The 24557-nt window shown below is 58.6% G+C and overlaps 1 protein-coding gene across 6 annotated transcripts; it reads left to right on the top strand.

Annotated features, from left to right (window-relative positions):
* Window positions 1-1338: 1338 nt before the first annotated feature.
* IFITM10 (interferon induced transmembrane protein 10) lies at window positions 1339-22895 on the top strand. 6 transcript variants are annotated; one of them, XM_081281426.1, is made up of 5 exons: window positions 1339-1972; window positions 3195-3647; window positions 4703-4783; window positions 4961-5061; window positions 22362-22895. In XM_081281426.1, exons 1-5 carry the CDS (start codon window positions 1802-1804, stop codon window positions 22390-22392), a joined length of 837 nt encoding a protein of 278 aa, XP_081137552.1. In that variant the 5' UTR covers window positions 1339-1801; the 3' UTR covers window positions 22393-22895. The 6 variants fall into 6 exon arrangements, 5 of the variants coding, with proteins under 5 accessions (XP_081137552.1, XP_081137550.1, XP_081137553.1 ...); XM_081281424.1 differs by lacking the exon at window positions 22362-22895 and adding an exon at window positions 21127-21924; XM_081281427.1 differs by lacking the exon at window positions 22362-22895 and adding an exon at window positions 8164-8900.
* The last annotated feature ends 1662 nt before the right edge of the window (window positions 22896-24557 follow it).

A 24557-nucleotide genomic window follows, 5' to 3' on the forward strand; every position in this document is an offset into this window, starting at 1 on the left:
CGTGGCCTGGAGCACACTGTGGCAGGAGCGTACCGAGTCAACCCCTTCACTCACCATCCCAGAATGGAGGCTGTGGGGGCTCCCGAGGCCTCAGAGAGACCCCCTGCCCGACACAGTTCAGGGAGAGGGCCCTGACTCTGGCCTCACCCTACTCTGTGACCTTCAGCAGGTCCGACCCGAGGGCCCAGGCACCCTCCTGCTGCTTCCTTCCTGGCCACCCTGAAGCCTCTGGCCCAGGGTAGCAGTAGACAGATGTGTGGCAGGGAGAGCATCAGGCTGGTGCCTGGCCCCCAGGCTCAGCTCTGACCTAAGGAGCTGAGTGGCATGGCACAGAGCTACATGCAGCCCGGGAAGGGTACAGGCCCAGTCTAGATGCCAGGTCTGGGCCCCTGCATGCCTGGCCCGTGGGAAAGTGGGGAGGTGGTAGAGTTAGGTGAACCAGACTTGCCCACAGGGCCTGTCGGGCCTAAGGACTGAGGCTGGGCTCCATGAAAGGAGTGGCCAGGACGTCCAAGAGGGCTCCTTGTGCTGGGAATTCCTCCCACTCACAGGGGATTTTATCAACATCATTTAAGATCTGCTTTGTGCTGTGGGTTCCTGACATGCCAGGGCTGAGGCTGAGCCAGGGGTCAGCCTGGGGGTGGGGGTGGGGCCTAGGCTGGGGAGGGGAGGGGCTTGAGGGGGCGGGGCTTGCTAGGGGACAGGGGTGTGGAAACAAGCTCAGGGCTCAGAGAGCACTGAGGGTAGTGAGAGAAGAAGGGGGTTCCCATAGCACCAGGGGCTTAGGTCAGAGCCAGGAGCATTCAGGAAGGGAAGGTGGCAGGGAGTCTGGAGGCACACTGAGAGGGTCAGAGGAGAAGGGGCTTTGCTGGAGGGAGGATGGGGACTCAGACAGCAGGGTGCAGGCTCAGGAAGAGCAGGGAGAACAGGCTTCCCGGGGCACTGAGCAGGGTCTAAGGCTCGGGTGTAGAGGACCAGCTCAGAGGGGGCATCTGCACATCCCAGGGTGGGATGACCAGGGATCTCTCCAGGGAAAAGGAAGCTTATCAGGACCTTTCAGGAGTCAGGAGATCAGTTGGGAACGAGTGTCCAAGAGAACAAGAAGGTGGGGGAACTCTGCGGGCAGTCGAGGTGGAGGACAGGCACTGGTTGATGGACATGTTGTGGGGGTCAGTGCACCTCAAGGGACAAGGGCCCAGGTAGGATGGGTTCACAGGGAGGCCACAGGCCAGGGCATGGATAGGGCTCCAGGGACACAAGTGTCCAGCCTCAGAGAAGGGTGAGGGGCCAGGGCCTGGGAGCAGAACACTTGGCCTTGCAGGCAGAGGAAAGGTGGGTGAATGACCTTTCTGCAGGGACAGGCTGACCACAGGGTGCAAGACCAAGGTTGTGAGTGAGCTGGATTAGTGAGGACATCAAACTTGGGAAAAGGGGCAGGCCCTCCAGAGGAACTGGTCTGGAGGGGCAGCAGGGGTGCTGAGGGTGGTGAAGGGCCTGAACTTACTGTGCTTAGGACAGAGGGATGGGAAGTGCCTGAAGGGCTGGGGACCTGTAGAGACAGGATCATGCAAAGATGGGTGACCTGGTCGGGGTTTGGTGAGGTGCAGCCTATTCAGGGACTGTGACTGGGGAGTTTGGGGCCAGAGACTCCAGAGGCACAGTGGGCAGGTACCGAGTTTGCACAGAGGGGCTGGGCTAGCGATGGTCCTGGGGCAGAGTGAGGGGAAGAGAGTCAGAGGGTCTCCCGGACCCGTGGGTGGGAGCTTGGTAAGGCTCCGAAGCCACCCGGCTCAGGGACCTCATGGGAAGGGCTCAAGTACTCTGCCAAGGGGCCAGTGGAGGCGGCGGGCGGACTCAACAGGCCCAGAAGAGGCACAGCCCCCGCGTAAGGGTCTCTGAGAAAGAAGGCAACCGGTCCTGCACAGGTGGAGCGCGAGGGAGAGCAGGAGTAGGGGGCTCTCCTGTCAGGCAGGTGCGCTGGGCTCCGGAGACGGCTCCCACGGGGGCTGGGGCTCCGTGCGAGGGGGCGGGATGCGCCGGGGGAGGTCCAGGGACATGAAAGTGGAGCGGCACGGGGGTAGCAGGGTCCCACCTCTGTCCGGAGGGGTCGAGGCTTCCGGCCAGCCCGCGGCCCCCACCCTCCCCGCGGAGGAGGCGGAGGTGTCTGCGCCGCCGCCGCCGCCGTGAGTCAGGCTCTGGCTGCAGCCGGCCGGCCGGCCTGGCGCTGCGGAGCGGCGCGGGCAGCGGGGGAGGCAGAGGCGCCGCCGAGTCCCGCGCGATCCCCGCCCCCAAGGTTGGGCGGTTGGGACGCGGATCCGCGGACAGACAACGGCCGGGGAGGGCAGAAGGACGCGCGCACTGAGGCGCAGGGGTCGGGCCCGCCCGCCGCGGAGTCGCCAGTAGGTGAGGACGCGCCGTCCGGGCGCCTGCGGCAAAGCCGGGTCGGGCGGGGGTCGCGGAGCCCGGCTCAGACCCCTAGGCGCTCGGTGCGCCGGGGGGTGCGGCGCCAGCGCCTTGGTGCCTCTTTGAAGTGTTCATTTGGTAGAGTGTCATGGTGCTTGTGTGTGGCGCGCTTGGGTTCCCCAGCACCGCTTTCGGCTGAGCTGGGGGCTGGGGGCGATGCGCGCGAGTTTGGAGCCCCGCACCTGTGCTTCTCCTCCGGCGACTGCCGGGGCCTGTGTCGCGGTGTGTGTGCGTGTCACTGTGGCCGTTGTGCACCCGGTTGTGTCTCAGCGGGAGAGCCCGGCCGGTGGTGCTGGGTTTGTGGCAGATTATCTGCCTGGGTCTGTAGGCAGGTGCTTCCCGGGCTCTGCTCACTTCTCCAGTTAGTGACCAGGGCAGCGTCATTGTAGGTCCGCTGCCAAGCCGGGTGCTCTGTGTATTGCCACCGCATGTCAGAGTGTTGTTGGGTGTGCACTGGGGGTCTGTGTGTGCCGGTGGGTGAATGTGTGTGTGCAGATGGCCAGGATGGAAAGCCGATGTGCCTGCCAAGGCTGCTGCGAAGGGCTTTGGCATTAGCAGTGGCGGGGCGGTGGGGGAGGCAGGTGGCAGGCTAGCAGCTGGCTGCCTGGGTGGGGATTTCCATATCCACTGGGGCTGTTTATGGGGCTGCAGGGGAGATGTTGCAGGGCTCCAGGGTGGGTGCTACTCCACCAGCAGGGCCCAGCTCATTCCTACTCTCTTCCTCCCTGCAGGCCCAGGGCCCCGGCCAGTGCCCAGCCCTGCTGGGAGCCCCGGCCAGCACCACGGAGGGCCCCCAGGAAGCCCGAGTTCCCCTGGACGGGGCCTTCTGGATTCCGAGGCCCCCCGTAGGTTCGCCCAAGGGCTGCTTTGCCTGTGTGTCCAAGCCCCCTGCCTTGCAGGCTCCAGTGGCCCCTGTCACTGAGCCCTCAGCCTCACCCCCCATGGCACCCACTCTGTTCCCCATGGAGTCCAAGAGCAGCAAGACAGACAGTGTGCGGGTGGCTGGGGGCCCCCAGGCCTGCAAGCACCTGGCCGAGAAGAAGACCATGACGAACCCCACAACCGTCATCGAGGTCTACCCGGACACCACCGAGGTGAACGACTACTACCTGTGGTCCATCTTCAACTTCGTCTACCTCAACTTCTGCTGCCTGGGCTTCATCGCCTTGGCCTACTCCCTCAAAGTGAGCCCCCGCGGTGGCAGGACGGAAAGGAGGGGTGGGTGCCGGCTGGACAGGACCTGACTGCACTGCTCTGGCCCTCCCTCTGCTCTGGTAGAGCAGATGCAGCTGGGGCCCAGAGGGACCTGGGGTCCTGGGATGGGGCCTTGGCCAAGCATCCTGGGCAGCAAGGGGCTCTCCCTTCCTTTCCTGAGCTGAGAGAGCTTCTGACAGGGACTTGGGTCCCGGGACCCTTCTCTGCACAGCCAGATGAGCCCAGCCATGGGGCGGGGGGACCCAGAGAATTCACCCTGGCCAGCAGCCATCCCAAGGTCAAAAGGGATGGAGCCCTCAGGGAGCTGAAGAGGGTTCGCAACCCTGCACCTTTTGAGAGAGGAGGGGTGACCTCAGGGACCCTGGCATGCCTTCTGTCATCAGGGAACCTGAGGCCAGGCACTGGTGCACACCCCACTGTGTACTTGGTTGGAAGTCAATGCCTGGTGGCTAGGGCAGCTCAGGGAAAGAACGGGAAAGCATGTCCCATAGACCCCATCACCCTGGGCCCAGAGTGGGCATGAGTTCCAGAGCCCCTTGGCTCTGAGAGGAACTGGTTGGGAGCAGAGAAGACTGTCAGGCCACGGGACCCACCCCCGCAGGCAGAGGGAGAGGAAGGACTGCGCCTGTAGGGGACTGTCACCAGTGCACTTTGGGTGGGGTGACCCCTCTACCCCCTGTAGGGACTGAGTAGCCCTGGGCTGTGCAGGGAGATGGGGACTCAGGCGTCCCCACACCCTGCCACTCCAGGAAGAAGGACCTGGCTCGCATTGGGCCAGATCATCCCTTTCCCGAGCCCAGACTTGAATGGCCATAGCCAGATGCATTCCACTGATTACAGCTGCCCAGCCAGGTGGGGTGGCAGGAGGCCCCGGAGCAGCAGGGCTGTGGGGAGAGGAGAGCTAGGGCAAGGCCGACCTGGGAGCAGGGACGCCCGGACAGCTCTGCCTCTAATCGTCTTTGAGCCAAGAGCCCCACCCTGTGCGTACCACATGCCTGGCCACCTCCTCCTGACTCATCCACAGCACCACCATCTCCCATCATGTGCACTCCATCGTCATGCCTGTGGACCTAGCCCCGGGCACCACCACGTGGGACCTGTGCACGTGAGTGTGCATGTCAAGTGTGTGTGCAACGTGTGTGTGTGTGTGTGTGTGGTGTGAGTGTGAGGGTTTTTGGGGGGGGGGATTTTTTTTTGGTACTGGAGATTAAACCCAGGGGTGCTCTACCACTGAGCTGCTCCCCCAGCCCTTTTTATTTTTTTAATTTTTATCTTGAGACAGGGCCTCATTAAATTGTCCAGGCTGGCCTTGAACTTGCAGTCCTCCTGCCTCAGCCTCCCGAGTCACTGGGATGATAGGAGTGCACCACCAGGCCAGCACGAGTGAGTTTATATGAGTGTGAGTGTGGACATGTGCGTGGGGGTGGGTGGGTGAGTGTAACTGCATGTATGTAAGTATGCACATGCATATATTGTATGCATGTGTATGCATGCATATGTGCATGGGTAGATGTGCAAATGTGTATGTGCCTGTGAGTTTGGGGTGTTAACTGCCTGTGAGTATGTAGATGTATATGCATATGTGCGAGTGAATGCATGTATTTGTGCAAGCGAGTGTTAGTATCTGTGTGTATAAGAGTGTGTGTGCACATGTGCTGAGGAGGCAGCAAGGTAAGGGCCCTTGGGGGCTGGCGTGGCCGTCAGACCAGCCCAGCTCAGCTGCAGGCCAGTGCCTGGCAGAGGACAGGCGTGCTGGGGCAGCCGAGGCTGCAGCTGGTGAGGCTCGCCTCCCCTGTCCCTCTGGCTGTGCGCTGCCGACAGCCTGGCGATACAGGCCTGGCTACTTGGGCTCCTGTCCGAAAGATGTCCCCTCCTCCCCTTTGGCTCAGGCTGTGGCCGGCTGGCTGGCATGGGGCAGGTCCATCTGGTGCAGGTTGTAGGTAGGTCAGGCCTGTCTGTGCTGGGTCTGTGCTGCGGGGGGATGACATGAGCTCACTAGTTTGAAGAGGCAGAAAGGACTCCCCATTCTCTGGGGTTGCCCCCCAGGTGTACCCAGTGAAGGTGGAAAGGTTCTGGGGCTCCTGGGGGTGCACAACACAAGCTGCCTCCTAGGGTGGGGCGGGACAGAGCTGTCCTGTCCGGCTCTGTGCCCAAGGTCTGGGGATGGTCCACCTGTCCTTCCAGTGGCAGGTCTCCTGAGCAGCTGCTGCTGCACATCAGGCTGACCATCGTGGGCAGGGCAGGGAATGGCCGTGGGGTCAGGAGGCCTTGGCTAAGACCCAGCTTGGGGGATCGGCGAGCCATCTCTCTCCACTGAGCTTCTGTTCCCTCACCTGCTCACAGAACAAACCGAAAGAACCCTGTCTAGGCCAGCGCACTTGAGCAGGGGTGGGGGCTGGCAGGCAGCGGGTGTGGCAGGAGCTGTGTCCTGGCCTGCCTGTCTGTCCACCCAGCCCTCAAGCCACCACCGCCCTCCCACAGCGTCGGCAGCTCGGCCCCCTGCAGGCTGGGATGCAGCACAGAGAATGGGGCCTTATTTTGCTCAGCCTGGTGTCTGGGGAGGGATGAGAGAGAAAAGATCAATTCTCCATTCATGAAGCCTCCATGTGCAGCCTCATAAAGACATGGCCACCCCCTGTTAGCTGGAGAGTGTCCAAACTTCTCTCAGTATTTAGCACCATTGTGACCCCCTTCCTGGCCTGTCAGACACTCCCTGCCCCCCTCATTCCTGGAGGGCAGTGACGTGCACACCTCGGCCTGGGAGCTTGGGTCTGTGTCTCCTGCAGAGCCTCCAGGACCCTGCTCTATCATACCATCTACCAAGATGAGTCCCTTCATCTTGGAGCCATCTGTGTCCCAGGCAGGGCCTGACCCACACAGGGCCAGAGAATGTTGGTTGGATGGGTGGATGGACACATGAGATGGAACTGGTGTCCCGAAACCTCAGACAGAAGAGGGTGACTTTGCTCTCTGGGGCCAGGTGGGGCCCGGGGCAGCAGACCTCTGGGAGGAGGCAGCACTTTCGCTGGCCTTGAAGGATGGACGGGTGGGGCATTGCATGTGGAGAGCCGAGTATGAACTAAGGCTGCATGGTGGAGCACTCAGTCAGCCAGGCCCCGCGCTCCGTGGGCTGCAGAAGACAATCCTGAGAGGGACCTGGAGCCACTTGGGGAAGGGGTTGGGGTCCATCGTGGGGAAGACCGAAGACGAGGTGGCCAGTGTTGTGGCATCCCCAGCCACGGCCAAGACAGGGGAAAAGAAAGGCCCAGAGGACAGTGGGGGTCCTGGCACGGAGATCCACAGGAGGGTATGCAGCCCAAACTCGGACAGGGAAGTGGGGGGGCAGGAGACAGATAAAGCCAGGGAGTGGCAGCTGGGAGGTTTCCAGCCAGAGGGCAGTGGGAGGAGTCGTCGACGAGGGAGGGCTGCCCGGGGTTAGTTCTCACTGGGTGGCATGCTTACCTGCTGCTGCTCTGAACATCAACACCAGCATCCACCCCACTGTCCACCCAACCATCCACCTACACCCTACCTACCACTCACCCACCCACCCACCCACCCTCTGTCCACCCAGCCCCCATCCTTCATCCATCCACCCACCCAACTACCCATCCTCTATCCACCTTCCACCTACCTGCCCTCCATCCACTTACCCATCTGTCCACCCACACACCCTCACACAGCCATGTGTCACAACAAAGGACAATATATCTGACAGTAATTCCATTAAGATTGTGTCACCAAGTGATGTCCTGTCTTAGTTTGCATAAGTGCACCCCATGACATCAACAAAATGGTGAAACCCCCTGGTGGTGCATTCCTCAGAACATACCCGTCACTAAGTCATGCGTGACCGGCATCTGCGCACCCTCCTCCTCCCTCCAGCCCTCTAGACCCACATCTCTCCATCTGCACACAGCGTTGCTGCTGCTTCCTCCCTCCCGCTCTCCTAGCCGGTCCCCACCAGCTCCTGCATCAACCTGCTGATCATCTCTAATGCCAGTTGCTGAGGGACTCCCTGCTTCTCTCGCCAGCCTTCCCGTCCGTCGTCCGTCATCCGCAGTTTCATTCACCCTTGCACCTGCTGTCCCCCACACACTCGCCCATTGTTTCCTTAGGAATCCATGTCTGCATTTGCCCAAGTCGGCCCCTCCCAGCCTCCCACCCGACCTCCCTGCTTCCCCCTCTCATTGCTGAACACCTCGCGTCAACCTACCGGGTCATGCATCTGCACCCAGCACATCTGCCTCAGACCTGTTCATCTCTCCACCCTGTGATCTTTCTCAATCTGTCCTTCCTCCCTCCTCCAGTTATTTACACACCAGTCATCATCCCTCCCACCACCACCTCCTTATCTCCCACACACTACCCAAGGGCTCATGTGGCTCTGATTCAGAGCATGTTTGAGCCCTGACCACACCTCTGAGTAGCCGTGAGACCTTAAATAACCAACTACCTTTATGCTTAAATCTCTTCCTTTTACAGATGAGGACAGACATACCTCTAAGTGCTGTTGAGAAGAGTTGACACACGAAACACAGCCAGCCAGGGCTGTGCCTTCCCTGGGTCTCCACTTAGTATTACTCTTGTTTCGTCTGCCCTTCCTTCTCCTCTGTTCCTACCTTGGTCACCCCATCCTGCCCCAGTAGGACTCCGCCCAGGCGCCCCCATCAATCCTCCAGATTCCTCCAGACACCCATCCTTCCCCAGCTGCTGGACGCCCAGCCACCTCTCTCCTCACCCCGCCTCTGCCCATCCAGCCACCCCATCCCACCACTTCCTGACCCACATGTTGAAGCAAACATGCTTCTTCCCAACTTCCCCCTTCCCGTACACCCCACTGCACGGCTCCTACTCCAACCATGTGACCCCTTTCCTGATCTCTCACCCATTAGCTCTTCTCCCCTACTTTACCCACCGACACCCCTGACCTGTCAGTCCCTCCAGGTGACCATCCGCCCGCCATCCACCTCTCCACATCTCCTCTCCCCCTTTCCCTCTGCCCACTGGCCCTCCCGCAGGTTCCTCTGCCATGAGCCCCTCTCTCCACACAGCACCCAGCTGAAACCCTGCCGCCTCACCCACTCCAACCCCACTTCTTCCATCTCGTTATCTCCGCCCCTATCCCAGGTCGGCCGTCTCCTCCTCTGGGCTCCTCCTCTCCCTTGCATACATGGGTTTGCCTCAGTGCGCACACTTACCCCCTTCCTTCACTCCCAACGCCATGCTGTCCTCCTCCCTTCCTCCCCTGCACCCTCCCTGTGACATCGCATCACAGCCATTCATGAAGCCGTCAATCTCCTAATCGTTGATCCACTCAGACTCCCTGCATCTTCCCACGACTTCTTCATTACTATGCTCACGGTAAATCAACAGTGACGAGAAACCCAGAGTTCCTGACCTTGGAGCAGACCTTTTGGCAGGGAAGCCAGACAATTATGAAACACTTACGCATGTCATGTGGTGATGTCAGCAAGAAAACATGAACAAGCCACGGCCAAGGCAACGGGCAGGGCCGACGCTGCATAGAGGGTGGGCAAAGCAGTCCTCTTTGGTGGGTGATACTTGAGTGTAGGCAGGAAGTGATTCACACAGTAGGCTAAAGTGCACCCGAGGAAGAGTGCACCCAGGAGAGGGGCCACCCCACAGAGCCCTGAGGGAACGTCAGTTCCATGGGCGGTAGGGCTGGGCTGGGGTGGGACGTGGGGCAGGAGACCAGAGGGCAGCCAGGGCCCCGGCCATCTAGCCTTGCAAACCACACTTACTAGGAGTGAAATGGAACTCTGAGAACGGGAAACAAAGGTCCACGTGACCTGGCTCACATACAGGAGGGTGACTCGGGCCGCTGTGTGAAGAGCCCATGAGGACACAGGCAGGAGAGGAGGACCAGGTGGGGACTGTCCTAAGAGTCCGGTTGGACCACATGGTGGGCACAGGAAGCTAAGACCTAGGCCTTCGAGGACACTTGTCCCTGGGTGTCCTGGGAAGGTAAGGCCCAGGTCTCCACATGGGTACCAAGACCTGAAGGTGCTATAACCTCAGTGTTCGCGTAGGACCTGTGCACATCATCCCCTACTCTCCTGTCTGCACAAGTTGACTCCCTGGAAGTGCTGTGTGAACAGTGGTTACGCGGGAAGTCCAATGCTGGGTCTTCTTTAGAGCAAGCTTCACACCTAGATCTTATTTTTCTGTTCATTGCCTGATCCCTTGTCTGTGAAAACTCCACTGGACAGATTTGCTCTGTGCCTTGTTGTATACCCAGGTTGTGTGGAAATTGCGGAGAGGAGGCTAAAGTCAAGGCTGATGGATAGAATGAGAGAGTGAATCTGCCCCAATCTACCATTCTTAGGCATACAATATGAATCTTAAATCATACACTCCACCTTCCATTAATCCACCTGACGTTTCCTTCCAAAATGCAAACAAATCTATTCACCAACTATCCTTCCATCCAACACACCTACCATGTACCTCTCCCGATGATGCAGCTCACACCACTGAATCCTGAGTGCACATGTCCCTCCATCCACCATGCCTATCTGTGCACCTGTCATGATGCAGCTCACACCACTGCTTCCCCAGTGCACCTGTCCCTCCATCCACCATGCCTACCTGTGCCCCTGTCCCGATGATGCAGGTCACACCACTGCTTCCCCAGTGCACCTGTCCCTCCATCCACCATGCCTACCTGTGCACCTGTCCCGATGATGCAGCTCACACCACTGCATCCCCAGTGCACCTGTCCCTCCATCCACCATGCCTACCTGTGCCCCTGTCCTGATGATGCAGCTCACACCACTGCTTCCCCAGTGCACCTGTCCCTCCATCCACCATGCCTACCTGTGCACCTGTCCTGATGATGCAGGTCACACCACTGCTTCCCCAGTGCACCTGTCCCTCCATCCACCATGCCTACCTGTGCACCTGTCCCGATGATGCAGCTCACACCACTGCATCCCCAGTGCACCTGTCCCTCCATCCACCATGCCTACCTGTGCCCCTGTCCTGATGATGCAGCTCACACCACTGCTTCCCCAGTGCACCTGTCCCTCCATCCATCATGCCTACCTGTGCACCTGTCCTGATGATGCAGGTCACACCACTGCTTCCCCAGTGCACCTGTCCCTCCATCCACCATGCCTACCTGTGCACCTGTCCCGATGATGCAGCTCACACCACTGCATCCCCAGTGCACCTGTCCCTCCATCCACCATGCCTACCTGTGCCCCTGTCCTGATGATGCAGCTCACACCACTGCTTCCCCAGTGCACCTGTCCCTCCATCCACCATGCCTACCTGTGCACCTGTCCTGATGATGCAGCTCACACCACTGCTTCCCCAGTGCACCTGTCCCTCCATCCACCATGCCTACCTGTGCACCTGTCCTGATGATGCAGCTCACACCACTGCTTCCCCAGTGCACCTGTCCCTCCATCCATCATGCCTACCTGTGCACCTGTCCTGATGATGCAGCTCACACCACTGCTTCCCCAGTGCACCTGTCCCTCCATCCACCATGCCTACCTGTGCACCTGTCCTGATGATGCAGCTCACACCACTGCTTCCCCAGTGCACCTGTCCCTCCATCCACCATGCCTACCTGTGCCCCTGTCCTGATGATGCAGCTCACACCACTGCTTCCCCAGTGCACCTGTCCCTCCATCCACCATGCCTACCTGTGCACCTGTCCTGATGATGCAGCTCACACCACTGCATCCCCAGTGCACCTGTCCCTCCATCTACCGTGCCTACCTGTGCACCTGTCCTGATGATGCAGATCACACCACTGCATCCCCAGTGCACCTGTCCCTCAAAGCACCATGCCTACCTGTGCACCTGTCCTGATGATGCAGATCACACCACTGCATCCCCAGTGCACCTGTCCCTCCATCCACCATGCCTACCTGTGCCCCTGTCCTGATGATGCAGCTCACACCACTGCTTCCCCAGTGCACCTGTCCCTCCATCCATCATGCCTACCTGTGCACCTGTCCTGATGATGCAGATCACACCACTGCTTCCCCAGTGCACCTGTCCCTCCATCCATCATGCCTACCTGTGCACCTGTCCTGATGATGCAGCTCACACCACTGCATCCCCAGTGCACCTGTCCTTCCATCTACCGTGCCTACTTGTGCACCTGTCCTGATGATGCAGATCACACCACTGCATCCCCAGTGCACCTGTCCCTCCATCCACCATGCCTACCTGTGCACCTGTCCTGATGATGCAGCTCACACCACTGCATCCCCAATTCACCTGTCCTTCCATCTGCCGTGCCTACTTGTGCACCTGTCCTGATGATGCAGATCACACCACTGCATCCCCAGTGCACCTGTCCCTCCATCCACCATGCCTACCTGTGCACTTGTCCTGATGATGCAGCTCACACCACTGCATCCCCAGTGCACATGTCCCTCCATCTACCATGCCTACCTGTGCACTTGTCCTGATGATGCAGCTCACACCACTGCATCCCCAGTGCACCTGTCCCTCCATCCACCATGCCTACCTGTGCACTTGTCCTGATGATGCAGCTCACACCACTGCATCCCCAGTGCACCTGTCCCTCCATCCACCATGCCTACCTGTGCACTTGTCCTGATGATGCAGCTCACACCACTGCATCCCCAGTGCACATGTCCCTCCATCTACCATGCCTACCTGTGCACCTGTCCTGATGATGCAGCTCACACCACTGCATCCCCAATTCACCTGTCCTTCCATCTGCCGTGCCTACTTGTGCACCTGTCCTGATGATGCAGATCACACCACTGCATCCCCAGTGCACCTGTCCCTCCATCCACCATGCCTACCTGTGCACTTGTCCTGATGATGCAGCTCACACCACTGCATCCCCAGTGCACCTGTCCCTCCATCCACCATGCCTACCTGTGCACCTGTCCTGATGATGCAGCTCACACCACTGCTTCCCCAGTGCACCTGTCCCTCCATCCACCATGCCTACCTGTGCACCTGTCCTGATGATGCAGCTCACACCACTGCATCCCCAGTGCACCTGTCCTTCCATCTACCGTGCCTACTTGTGCACCTGTCCTGATGATGCAGATCACACCACTGCATCCCCAGTGCACCTGTCCTTCCATCCACCATGCCTACCTGTGCACTTGTCCTGATGATGCAGATCACACCACTGCATCCCCAGTGCATCTGTCCCTCCATCCACCTTGCCTACCTGTGCACATGTCCTGATGATCAGCTCACACTGCTGTGTCCCCAGTGTACCTGTCCCTCCATCCACCATGCCTACCTGTGCACCTGTCCTGATGATGCAGCTCATACCACTGCATCCCCAGTGCACATGTCCCTCCATCCCCATGCCTACCTGTGCCCCTGTCCTGATAATGCATCTCACACCATTGCTTCCTGAGTGCACCTGTTTCTCCATCCACCTTGCCTTTCTGTGCACCTGTCCTGATAATGCAGCTCACACCACTGCATCCCCAGGGCACCTGTCCCTCTATGCACCATGCTGACTGTGCCCCTGTCCTCATGATGTAGCTGATACCACTGCATCCCCAGTGCACCTGTCCCTCCATCCACCATGCTACCTGTGCACCTTTCTGATGATGCAGCTCACACCACTGCTTCCCCAGTGCACCTGTCCCTCCATCCACCATGCCTACCTGTGCACCTGTCCTGATGATGCAGCTCACACCACTGCTTCCCCAGTGCACCTGTCCCTCCATCCACCATGCCTACCTGTGCCCCTGTCCTGATGATGCAGCTCACACCACTGCTTCCCCAGTGCACCTGTCCCTCCATCCACCATGCCTACCTGTGCACCTGTCCTGATGATGCAGCTCACACCACTGCATCCCCAGTGCACCTGTCCCTCCATCTACCGTGCCTACCTGTGCACCTGTCCTGATGATGCAGATCACACCACTGCATCCCCAGTGCACCTGTCCCTCAAAGCACCATGCCTACCTGTGCACCTGTCCTGATGATGCAGATCACACCACTGCATCCCCAGTGCACCTGTCCCTCCATCCACCATGCCTACCTGTGCACCTGTCCTGATGATGCAGCTCACACCACTGCATCCCCAATTCACCTGTCCTTCCATCTACCGTGCCTACTTGTGCACCTGTCCTGATGATGCAGATCACACCACTGCATCCCCAGTGCACCTGTCCCTCCATCCACCATGCCTACCTGTGCACCTGTCCTGATGATGCAGCTCACACCACTGCTTCCCCAGTGCACCTGTCCCTCCATCCACCATGCCTACCTGTGCACCTGTCCTGATGATGCAGCTCACACCACTGCATCCCCAGTGCACCTGTCCTTCCATCTACCGTGCCTACTTGTGCACCTGTCCTGATGATGCAGATCACACCACTGCATCCCCAGTGCACCTGTCCCTCCATCCACCATGCCTACCTGTGCACTTGTCCTGATGATGCAGCTCACACCACTGCATCCCCAATTCACCTGTCCTTCCATCTACCGTGCCTACTTGTGCACCTGTCCTGATGATGCAGATCACACCACTGCATCCCCAGTGCACCTGTCCCTCCATCCACCATGCCTACCTGTGCACTTGTCCTGATGATGCAGCTCACACCACTGCATCCCCAATTCACCTGTCCTTCCATCTACCGTGCCTACTTGTGCACCTGTCCTGATGATGCAGATCACACCACTGCATCCCCTGTGCATCTGTCCCTCCATCCACGCTGCTGCCTGTGCACCTTTCTTGATGATGCAGCTCACACCACTGCGTCTCCAGTGCACCTGTCTCTCCATCCACCATGCCTACCTGTGCACCTGTCCTGATGATGCAGCTCATACCACTGCATCCCCAGTGCACATGTCCCTCCATCCCCATGCCTACCTGTGCCCCTGTCCTGATAATGCATCTCACACCATTGCTTCCTGAGTGCACCTGTTTCTCCATCCACCTTGCCTTTCTGTGCACCTGTCCTGATAATGCAGCTCACACCACTGCATCCCCAGGGCACCTGTCCCTCTATGCACCATGCTGACTGTGCCCCTGTCCTCATGATGTAGCTGATACCACTGCATCCCCAGTGCACCTGTCCCTCCATCCACCATGCTACCTGTGCACCTTTCTGATGATGTAGCTCACACCACTGCATCCCCAGGGCACCTGTCCCTCCATCCACCATGCCTACCTGTGCACCTGTCCTGATGATGCAGCTCAAACCACTGCTTCCCCAGTGCACCTGTCCCTCCATCCACCATGCCTACCTGTGCACCTGTCCTGATGATGCAGCTCACACCACTGCTTCCCCAGTGCACCTGTCCCTCCATCCACCATGCCTACCTGTGCACCTGTCCTGATGATGCAGCTCAAACCACTGCTTCCCCAGTGCACCTGTCCCTCCATCCACCATGCCTACCTGTGCACCTGTCCTGATGATGCAGATCACACCACTGCATCCCCAGTGCACATGTCCCTCCATCTACCATGCCTACCTGTGCACCTGTCCTGATGATGCAGATCACACCACTGCATCCCCAGTGCACCTGTCCCTCCATCCACCATGCCTACCTGTGCACCTGTCCTGATGATGCAGCTCACACCACTGCTTCCCCAGTGCACCTGTCCCTCCATCCACCATGCCTACCTGTGCACCTGTCCTGATGATGCAGATCACACCACTGCATCCCCAGTGCACATGTCCCTCCATCTACCATGCCTACCTGTGCACCTGTCCTGATGATGCAGATCACACCACTGCATCCCCAGTGCACCTGTCCCTCCATCCACCATGCCTACCTGTGCACCTGTCCTGATGATGCAGCTCACACCACTGCTTCCCCAGTGCACCTGTCCCTCCATCCACCATGCCTACCTGTGCACCTGTCCTGATGATGCAGCTCAAACCACTGCTTCCCCAGTGCACCTGTCCCTCCATCCACCATGCCTACCTGTGCACCTGTCCTGATGATGCAGATCACACCACTGCATCCCCAGTGCACATGTCCCTCCATCTACCATGCCTACCTGTGCACCTGTCCTGATGATGCAGATCACACCACTGCATCCCCAGTGCACCTGTCCCTCCATCCACCATGCCTACCTGTGCACCTGTCCTGATGATGCAGCTCACACCACTGCTTCCCCAGTGCACCTGTCCCTCCATCCACCATGCCTACCTGTGCACCTGTCCTGATGATGCAGCTCACACCACTGCATCCCCAGTGCACCTGTCCTTCCATCTACCGTGCCTACCTGTGCACCTGTCCTGATGATGCAGCTCACACCACTGCTTCCCCAGTGCACCTGTCCCTCCATCCACCATGCCTACCTGTGCACCTGTCCTGATGATGCAGCTCACACCACTGCTTCCCCAGTGCACCTGTCCCTCCATCCACCATGCCTACCTGTGCACCTGTCCTGATGATGCAGATCACACCACTGCATCCCCAGTGCACCTGTCCCTCCATCCACCATGCCTACCTGTGCACCTGTCCTGATGATGCAGCTCACACCACTGCTTCCCCAGTGCACCTGTCCCTCCATCCACCATGCCTACCTGTGCACCTGTCCTGATGATGCAGATCACACCACTGCATCCCCAGGGCACCTGTCCCTCCATCCACCATGCCTACCTGTGCACCTGTCCTGATGATGCAGCTCAAACCACTGCTTCCCCAGTGCACCTGTCCCTCCATCCACCATGCCTACCTGTGCACCTGTCCTGATGATGCAGCTCACACCACTGCATCCCCAGTGCACCTGTCCCTCCATCCATCATGCCTACCTGTGCACCTGTCCTGATGATGCAGCTCACACCACTGCATCCCCAGTGCACATGTCCCTCCATCTACCGTGCCTACCTGTGCACCTGTCCTGATGATGCAGCTCACACCACTGCATCCCCAGTGCACCTGTCCCTCCATCCACCATGCCTACCTGTGCACCTGTCCTGATGATGCAGCTCACACCACTGCATCCCACTTCAGCAGCTGGCCACCTATGTCCCATCATCCTCGTCTGGATCTCTCCACCTGTTCTGTCCACCCAGCATGCATTTGCGTGTTGTGTGCCCATCTCTTCCACCCTGTAGATGTGAATTTGCAAATGCACCTATGTCTGCTCATTCCTCCACATCCCTATGTCCATCCATGCACTTTCACCCCTGTGGCATATATTATCCAACCCGGCCTGCCTGTCCCACCCATCACTCTGCACTAGTGCCTATGCTGGCCGCTGCCCAGCTGGTCTGTATTCCTGAATATACCAATCCCCCTCCTGCTTTCCTCACATTCATTCCTGTGCCCCCTGAGCCCCCTGCTCATACGTCTGCCTCATTCTCATCGAGTCTCTTGTCCCACACAGTGATACCCTTCACTTATCTCCTTAGGCACCAACCTGTCCATTGTCCTGCGTCCATTTGTCCACAGCCCACCCTCCCACTCCTCTGCTACAGCTATCTGTCCAGCACATATTCCTGAATGCAGTCCTCCATGCCTGTGTCTAGTATGTGTCTCCCTGGACCTCCTTCTTTCCCCCACCCCTTTCCTGTCTTCTAGTCACTGCCACGTCCCCTTTCCCCGAGTCCTTAGAGCCAGCCCTCTGCACCCACTCCATGGCCCTTTGCCCCCCCCCCTCGCCACTCCCCACCCTGTGGCTCACCCTCTCCATCACTCCCTTCCGCACTTCACGGACCTGAAACGGAGGCCATGACCAGGACTGGTCCAGGAATGGAGAGCTTTGTCAACATACATGTGGCCCAGGGTCATCCGACATTGGTGATTTGGAGGAGGACGCCAGGTGCTCATCTCAGGGTGCTCCCCACACGCTGATGGCCCTCTCTTCCTGAGCATCCTACCTGGGCAGAGGCTGAGGTGGAGTGGTCAGGCTGCTAGGGGTGGTCTCTGCTGGCCACTCTGCCTGGAGGCCTTCTTTGCCTTCATTGGAGGCAGACATGGGACACTGCACACCCACTGCTCAGTGAGAGACTCCCCACCTCTGGGCAGGCTGTGGCTCCACGTTGCGGGCAGCGGGGCCTGGTAGGACCCCGGCCACACCCGGCCAGGGAACCCCACAGCGCCTTCACCCAGAGCTGCAGTCTAGAGCGTGAGGGGGCTGTCTAGGCCACCTAGTGCAGTCATTCCCGTTCCTCCTGACAGCCTCCATCAGTCTAGAACAGGACCTTGCGGCTGGGTACAGGAGCGGCTGGCGGTCTGCACGGCGGGAGACATCAGGGAGAAACGTGATTTCGCATCACAATTAAAGAACTAAATAGGCTAAGACTAGATCCAGTGGGAGATGAGCTAACTCTGGAGAAAATGATGCAAACTGCATCTGAACCAAGCTTCAGGCAGCGAGCACCACCCACCGCCTGGTCCCTTAGCCTTTTGTTTTTTAAATTTTGCCTATTAATCACCCAGTTGGTGGGCTTCCTTGTGGCACGTGGTGCAGACATACAAGCTCAGTTCTACCGATTCCTCTCCCCGACATGCCCCTGTCCCTCGCTCTCCCATGGGCCCCCGCTGTACCCTGGCGGGCTCCCTCTCCTTCCACACGCCTGGTCTCCCACTGTTCTCCCTCTACTTCCACCGAGGAGAGAAACATACTTTTATCTCTGAGGATAACTTATTCCTCTCAAAATCATGGCTTCCAGTTCCATCCATGTTCCTGCACATGCCATAATTTCCTCCTTCTCTGTGGCTGACTAAATCTCCACTGTGCAAGTCCACCACATTTTCTTTATCCCCCCGTCCATCTGAGGGACACCTGGGCTGGCTCCATCGTGTGGCGGCTGGGAATGGTGCGTGTGTCACTGTAGTGAGATGACTCTGACTCTTCAGGGTCAATACCGAGGCGTGGGGCAGCTGGGTCACACGGAGGGTCCCTGCCTGGTCTTTTGGGTGGTGGCAGTTTCCTGGTGTCACATCCTCGCCGGCATTCATTGCTGCTTGGGTTCCTGACGGCTGCCATTCTGACCCGAGTGAGACGGGATCGCAGCGTGGTTTTCATGAACGTTTCCCTGATGGCACGAGACTGTTTCCCTGAGTTTGCTGCCCATCTGTACTTCTCTGGAGAGGTGTCTGCTCAGTTCATTTGCCCATTTACTGACTGGGTCAGGTGGCTCTTTCAAGGTGTTTGTTTGAGCTCTTTATTTAATCCTCGGTGGGAAGAGTCAGTGGCCAAGATTTTCTCCCCTGCTGTAGTTCTCTCTTCACCCGGTTATTTCTTCCTTTGCTGTGCAGAAGCTTTCTAATGTGGTGCCACCACCAACACCCCTCTCTCTCATTTCTGAGCTAGAGCAGTCCTATCCAGGAAGTCCTTGTTGGTGGCTGTGTGGTGAAGAGTCTGCCCTATTTTCTTTTCCTAGCAGTCACAAAGTGTGTGGTCCTGTACTAGGTCTTTGGTCAACGTCAAGTTGTCTTGCACCGTGTGAGGGATGAGGATCTAGCTGAGTCCTCTACATGTGGACGGCCAGTTTTCCCGCACCTGTTGTTAAAGAGGATGTCTTGTCTCCAATGTATGTTTTTGGCACTTTTGTCTAGGATCAGGTAACTCTATCTGAATTGTTTTGAATGAAAATTGGCGCAGGACTGATCACACACAGACCTGGGGTGAGGAGCAGGTGGACTGTCGGGGGCCTGACAAGGCTGCTCTGCCCAGAGAGGGACAGCAGCAGCCACAGGGAGAGTAGCAGCAGCTCCTCGAACGTCACCTGTTCGAGGCGAGGACCACGGCCGGGCACCAGGGCGGGTTTAGTCCTGATTGACCCAGTGAGCATCCCCTGATCCTGAGGAAGGCAAGTTCGCTTCTTGGGAACAGAGACAGGCAGTTTTCCTACCTCTCAGTACGTCCCCATCTCAAGGGCCAGAAAGTCGTCTCCTATCTGTCAATGAAAGAGCAGGGAGAGAGCAGGGAGAGAGCAGCAGGTCTCCGGGCCAGGAGGTCGTATCCCGGGCGAGTTTCTATTTCTTGGGGATAAGAACAGAGTTCATGGAGTGGGGGTCGGGGAAGGAAGGTGGCTGCAACTGTGCCACCTGGGTGTCTTGTGTGCCCTCTTCTGCTCCTTTGGTCTACAGGGCTGTCTTGTCACTTGAAGGTGGGTCTTGTGATGCCTCCAACATGGCTCTTAATTCTCAGGGTTGCTTTGACCGATCCATCTTTTGTCTTTCATATGAACTCGAGGCTTTTTTTTTTTTTCTAGTTCTGAGAAGAATGTCATTGGCATCTGAGGAGGATTACATTGAATCTGTGCCTTGGTTTTGGAATCATGGCCGTTTTACCAGTGTTAATTCTGCCTATCTGTGGACATGGGAGGCCTTTCTGTCTTCTGGGATCTGCTTCAGTTTCCATGTTCAATGTCTGTGATATTTTATGCAGGACTCTTTTACCGCTTTGGTTATGTTTATTCCTAAGCAGTTTTTAGAAGTTATTGTAAATATAATTGTTTTCCTCATCTCTTTCTCAGTCACTCATTATTGGTGTATAGAAAGTTGTTGGTTTTTGTAAGTTGATCACATATTTTCTACTTTGCTGAGTTGATCAGCTCGAGAAGTCCTTCTGGTGGAACTCTCAGGGTCTTCCAAGTATCAGTTCTTAACATCTGCAAAGGGATAAATGGACTTTTTCCTTTCCTGTTTGTGTCCTTTTATTTCTCTTACCTAATTGCTCTGACTCTGATTTCAAGTACTATATTGAGCAGGAGTTGGGAGGTGGACAGCCTTGTCTTGTCCCTGGTGTTAGAAGAAATACTTCCAGGTTTCCCCCATTCAGTATGACACTGGCTTTAGATCTGCCAAATGCAGCATTCACGATGATGAGGTGAGTTCCTTCCAGCCCTAGTTTCTTCTGGGTTTTTATCACGAGGGCGACTGAATTCCGTAAGAGGCATCTTTAGCATTAATCTGGGTTTCGTGTGATTTTTGTCCTTGGTCCTATTTCTGTGGTGCATCTTGGTTATCGATTGGCGTGTCTTGAACCATCCTTGCATTCCTAGAATGAAACCAACTTGAAATGGTGTGTCATCTCTTTAGTGAGTTCTGAATTTGGCTTCCTGATATTTTATTTTTGCATCAGTGTTCATCAAAAGTGTTGGTATGAAGTTTTTTTCCCTTGATATGTTCTTATCTGGTTCTGGTGTGAGTGTGACACTGGCTGTGTAGGATGAACTTGGAAGTGATCCTTCCCTTGCTAGTTCATGAACTAATTTGGGGAGTATTGGGGTAGTTCTTGAAGATCAATTCTTCTTTTCCACTCTCTATCCCCACCTGATCCCCACGGTCCACGCAATCCGCTCATGTCACCCACTTGCCTTTCCTTCCCCACTAACTTGCCAGTCTCCCCCTCACCTCCCGCCCCTTCCTTCCATTTTCTCGCTCCCTTCCTGGCTCCCTGCTCCCAGGGCTCAGTTCCACCCCTTCATCCTCTTTCCTTTCTCTTCTCTCTGTTCCTCCTCCCTCCTGCCTTCTCCATCCTGGAAGAAAAGTGGTGAGGACTGATCACACACAGACCTGGGGTGAGGAGCAGGTGGACTGTCGGGGGCCTGACAAGGCTGCTCTGCCCAGAGAGGGACAGCAGCAGCCACAGGGAGAGCAGCAGCAGCTCCTCAAACATCACCTGTTTGAGGCGAGGACCACGGCCGGGCACCAGGGCGGGTTTAGTCCTGACTGACCCAGTGAGCATCCCCTGATCCTGAGGAAGGCAAGATTGCTTCTTGGGAACAGAGACAGGCAGTTTTCCTACCTCTCAGAGGGGAACAGGGAACCAGTACGTCCCTTTATCTTCTCAAGGAGAGAACAGGGAGACCGGTATGTCCCCACGGGCACGTCTCCAGTGCAGTAGGTCTCATCTCCGCCTGGTCTCTGTTCCTGGGGAGTAGTCAGTTGGGGTGGGGAAAGGAAGATGGCTGAATCACGGTCACGCGTCCCATCCGTCTACACACAGGACAACCCGTCCCCCAGCTGTGCTTCATCCTTCTGTCCGTCTGCACTCCCACAACCTCCCCCACAACCTCTCCCCACCGACTCTCCCCCCCGCCAGGCTCCAAGTCGGCCCAGTGCGCCGCGAGCAAGCCGGGCCTTTCTTCCTGGGCGGCCCAGCTGACTACCGCAGAGACCTGGGCGCCTCCTCGGCAGCTCCCCCTCCTGCTCTTGCTCCCCCAGGCTTCGGTTCCTGCTTGCAGTGGCTCAGACCTGTCCATAAGGGACTTAGTAGGACAGGAGACGTGCTCACACCACCCTGGACCAAGGCAGCCTCTTGGCACAGCTCTGCCCTCCGCCTTCCCACTCTACGTCCCTCCCCAGAGGCCCTGGGCGGCTGCCTGTCCCCTGTGTAGGGCCCGCTCTCAGGCATCCTGGTGGGACACGGGACATGCACACGCCCAGCCTCCAGCCTGCTGCTCGGAGGCCACCCTCCTTTCACCTTAGACCACTTTGGACTCACCCCAAAGCAGAAAGAAACAAACGCTCCCGTTGCCCTGCATCCCCATGTCCCCATGTCCACGTGTCCCCTGCTGGCCATTCCCTCCTCTCTCAGGGCCGTTTACCCAGCGGGGAGCAGGGTGACCTCTTCTCAAGCCGGGACGTGCTCTTGCAGAGCCCCAGTGTGGTCCCAAGGCAGGCCCCTGGGCCAGGCCCCCTCACCTGCTGCTGCAGCCCTTCCTCTGGCCCCTGTGCCGCTGCCCAGGGCCTTGATCTCACCCCCCTTCTGGCACCAGGTCCGGGACAAGAAGCTCGTCAACGACCTGAACGGGGCCGTGGAGGACGCCAAGACGGCCCGGCTCTTCAACATTGCTAGCTCGGCCCTGGCCGCCTCGGGCCTCGTCCTGGTCTTCATCTTCCTGCGGTACCCGCTCACCGACTACTGAGGCCCGCCTCCAGGGGCAGTGGGCTCTTGTGTGGCCCGAGGCGGTGCGCCAGCATCACGTGTCAGAAGCCAGTGCCTGAAGGAGCCAGCTCCGTCTGGGCCGCCCGGCCGCCTCGGCCTCCACCCCGCCTGTTTCTGGGGCCGGGCTTCCTCCCGTGCCACCGCCTGGCTTCCAGCAGCTGCCCTCTCTGCTGTCTTCCCTACCCAGGCTTCTGGGGCCCCTCCGACCCAACACCCAGCAAGAAGGGCTTTCGTGGGAGCTCCCAGGATGGGGGCTGCCAGTATCTGGGACTCACTCCCCGCCTCCCTCCTCCTCCAAGTGTGGCCCTGCTCAGAGCTCTTGTATCCATCCGTGAACTTTCAATAAAACACCTGCCCAGCTCCAGCCTGGCCTCTGTCCGTGCCCTGTGCAGGGCAGGGGACATGGGAGGCGCCCGGAGCCGCCTCAGGCACGGCCTGGGCCCAGCCTGGGCCACAGCATGGCTGACTTTCAGGTCTGCTCTGGAACGCTGTTCTGCAGGGGTGCAAGGCAGGACCAGGGCTTTGATGGAGGACACCCTAAATCCGAGTTCCCAGAGGTCAGGCAGCCAATGTGGGGGTACGGGAACCCCCAGGCTGGCTGAAAGAGAGCAAGGAAACCCCAAATCCTTCCAGGAGGAAGCACCCAGCTGTGACAGAGCCCTGCTGACCCCTGTGCATCCCAAGGTGCTGGGGCCAGGCTGGCTCCTACACCTCACCTGTAACCTCCTTATTCATGAAATTAGGTCAAGATCGGTGCCAGCTGGCAGCAGCATGCTGGTCCAGGAGGCAGAGAAGCCCCGCCACAGGCTCTGTCCCTTGCAGATGGAGGACAGTGGGCCAGGGAGTGACAGGAGGGGCCGTGCAGAGGAACTCGGGTGCAGTGCCCATGTGTGAGGTCTGGCTGGCCGGGGAGGATGAGGAACACCCGGGCGGCTTGGCACAGGTGGGAAGGCCCGGGGTCCCACCGGAAGGCCAGGGGAGGGCAGGGCAGAAGAACACACACTTCCTCTGCTTCAAAGATCATGGTGTCTGCGCTCTCTGCAGCACCCAGACCAGCCCGAGGGACCAGGGTGGACGGAGGCTGCGGGGCAGCTGAGGCTGGGCTGGGGCTAGCAGACAGCGGGAGAGGAGGGCTGGCATCTGCTCGGGCAGGAGGGACTGGACAGCCAGCAGGTCGACAGAGAAGAAGTGGACCTTGAGTGCAGAGAGCAGGCGGGTGGAGAGTGTGGGGTCAGCCAGCCCCTGGGCAGGGGGACATGACATCTGGGCCAACCGCTTGAGGACAGGAGGAGGCAGAGGGGTCCAGGGACAGGGCTGCAGTGGATTCTGGACTCTGGCAGCTGGGAGCACAGGACAGGAGTGTGGGGGAGACGTGGGGTGCCCCTCTCGGGAGCAGCAGTCTCGGTGTGTTAAACAGGCCCAGCCTGGGAACGGGCTTCCCAGTGAACCCGTCAGGCCCTGGCTCTTGGACACTGGCCCCATGGACACTGGGCCTGGGGCTGGCCAGGGAAGCTCTGGGGCTTGGTGTCAAAGCCCGTGGCCCAGAGCAGGTTCGCCCTCAGGACGCAGTGGTGGGAAGCACTGCGGGTGAGCAACTGACCAGAATCCCATGCAGCAGAGGCACAGGTGGACATGGGTCAGCCCCAGCAGGAGGTGGAAGGGCTGCTGTGAGGAGGACGGGAGATGGGACCTCTGAGCCAGAGGGCCGGGAGGTGGAGGTGGACACAGTGGGGACGGTGGGACCCTGGTGTGCTGTTCCTGCCCGGGCGCTGCAGGGTGGGAGGGCGGCGAGGGGTGGGCGGGGCTTCTGCAGGCTGCATGGAGGGAAGCCGTGCCCCCGGGGACGGTGGGGCCTGGGGACATCTGGGGGCACCAGCAGGCGTGTGGCAGGGCGGGCTGGGGGGCAGGGTCCTGGGTGGCCAGGTTCGCTGGCTGAGGCGGTGTCCAAATGGCTTCCTTGTTACATGTGGGAGGGGACAGAGCAGGGGAAGGGTTTCCTTTAGCCTGTGCCAGTGCCACCGGCTGC

Source organism: Spermophilus citellus (assembly GCF_964194105.1).
Source record: "Spermophilus citellus genome assembly, chromosome: 2".
NCBI classification, from domain to species: Eukaryota; Metazoa; Chordata; class Mammalia; order Rodentia; family Sciuridae; genus Spermophilus; species Spermophilus citellus.

Coding starts and splice junctions, on each gene's coding strand:
- IFITM10 (XM_081281424.1), top strand. CDS start 1,802: ATGGGAAGGGCTCAAGTACTCTGCCAAGGGGCCAGTGGAGGCGGCGGG. Junction 4,784..4,960: donor ACCACGTGGGACCTGTGCAC/GTGAGTGTGCAT, acceptor ATCTTGAGACAG/GGCCTCATTAAATTGTCCAG. Junction 5,062..21,126: donor GCACCACCAGGCCAGCACGA/GTGAGTTTATAT, acceptor CCATCCTGGAAG/AAAAGTGGTGAGGACTGATC.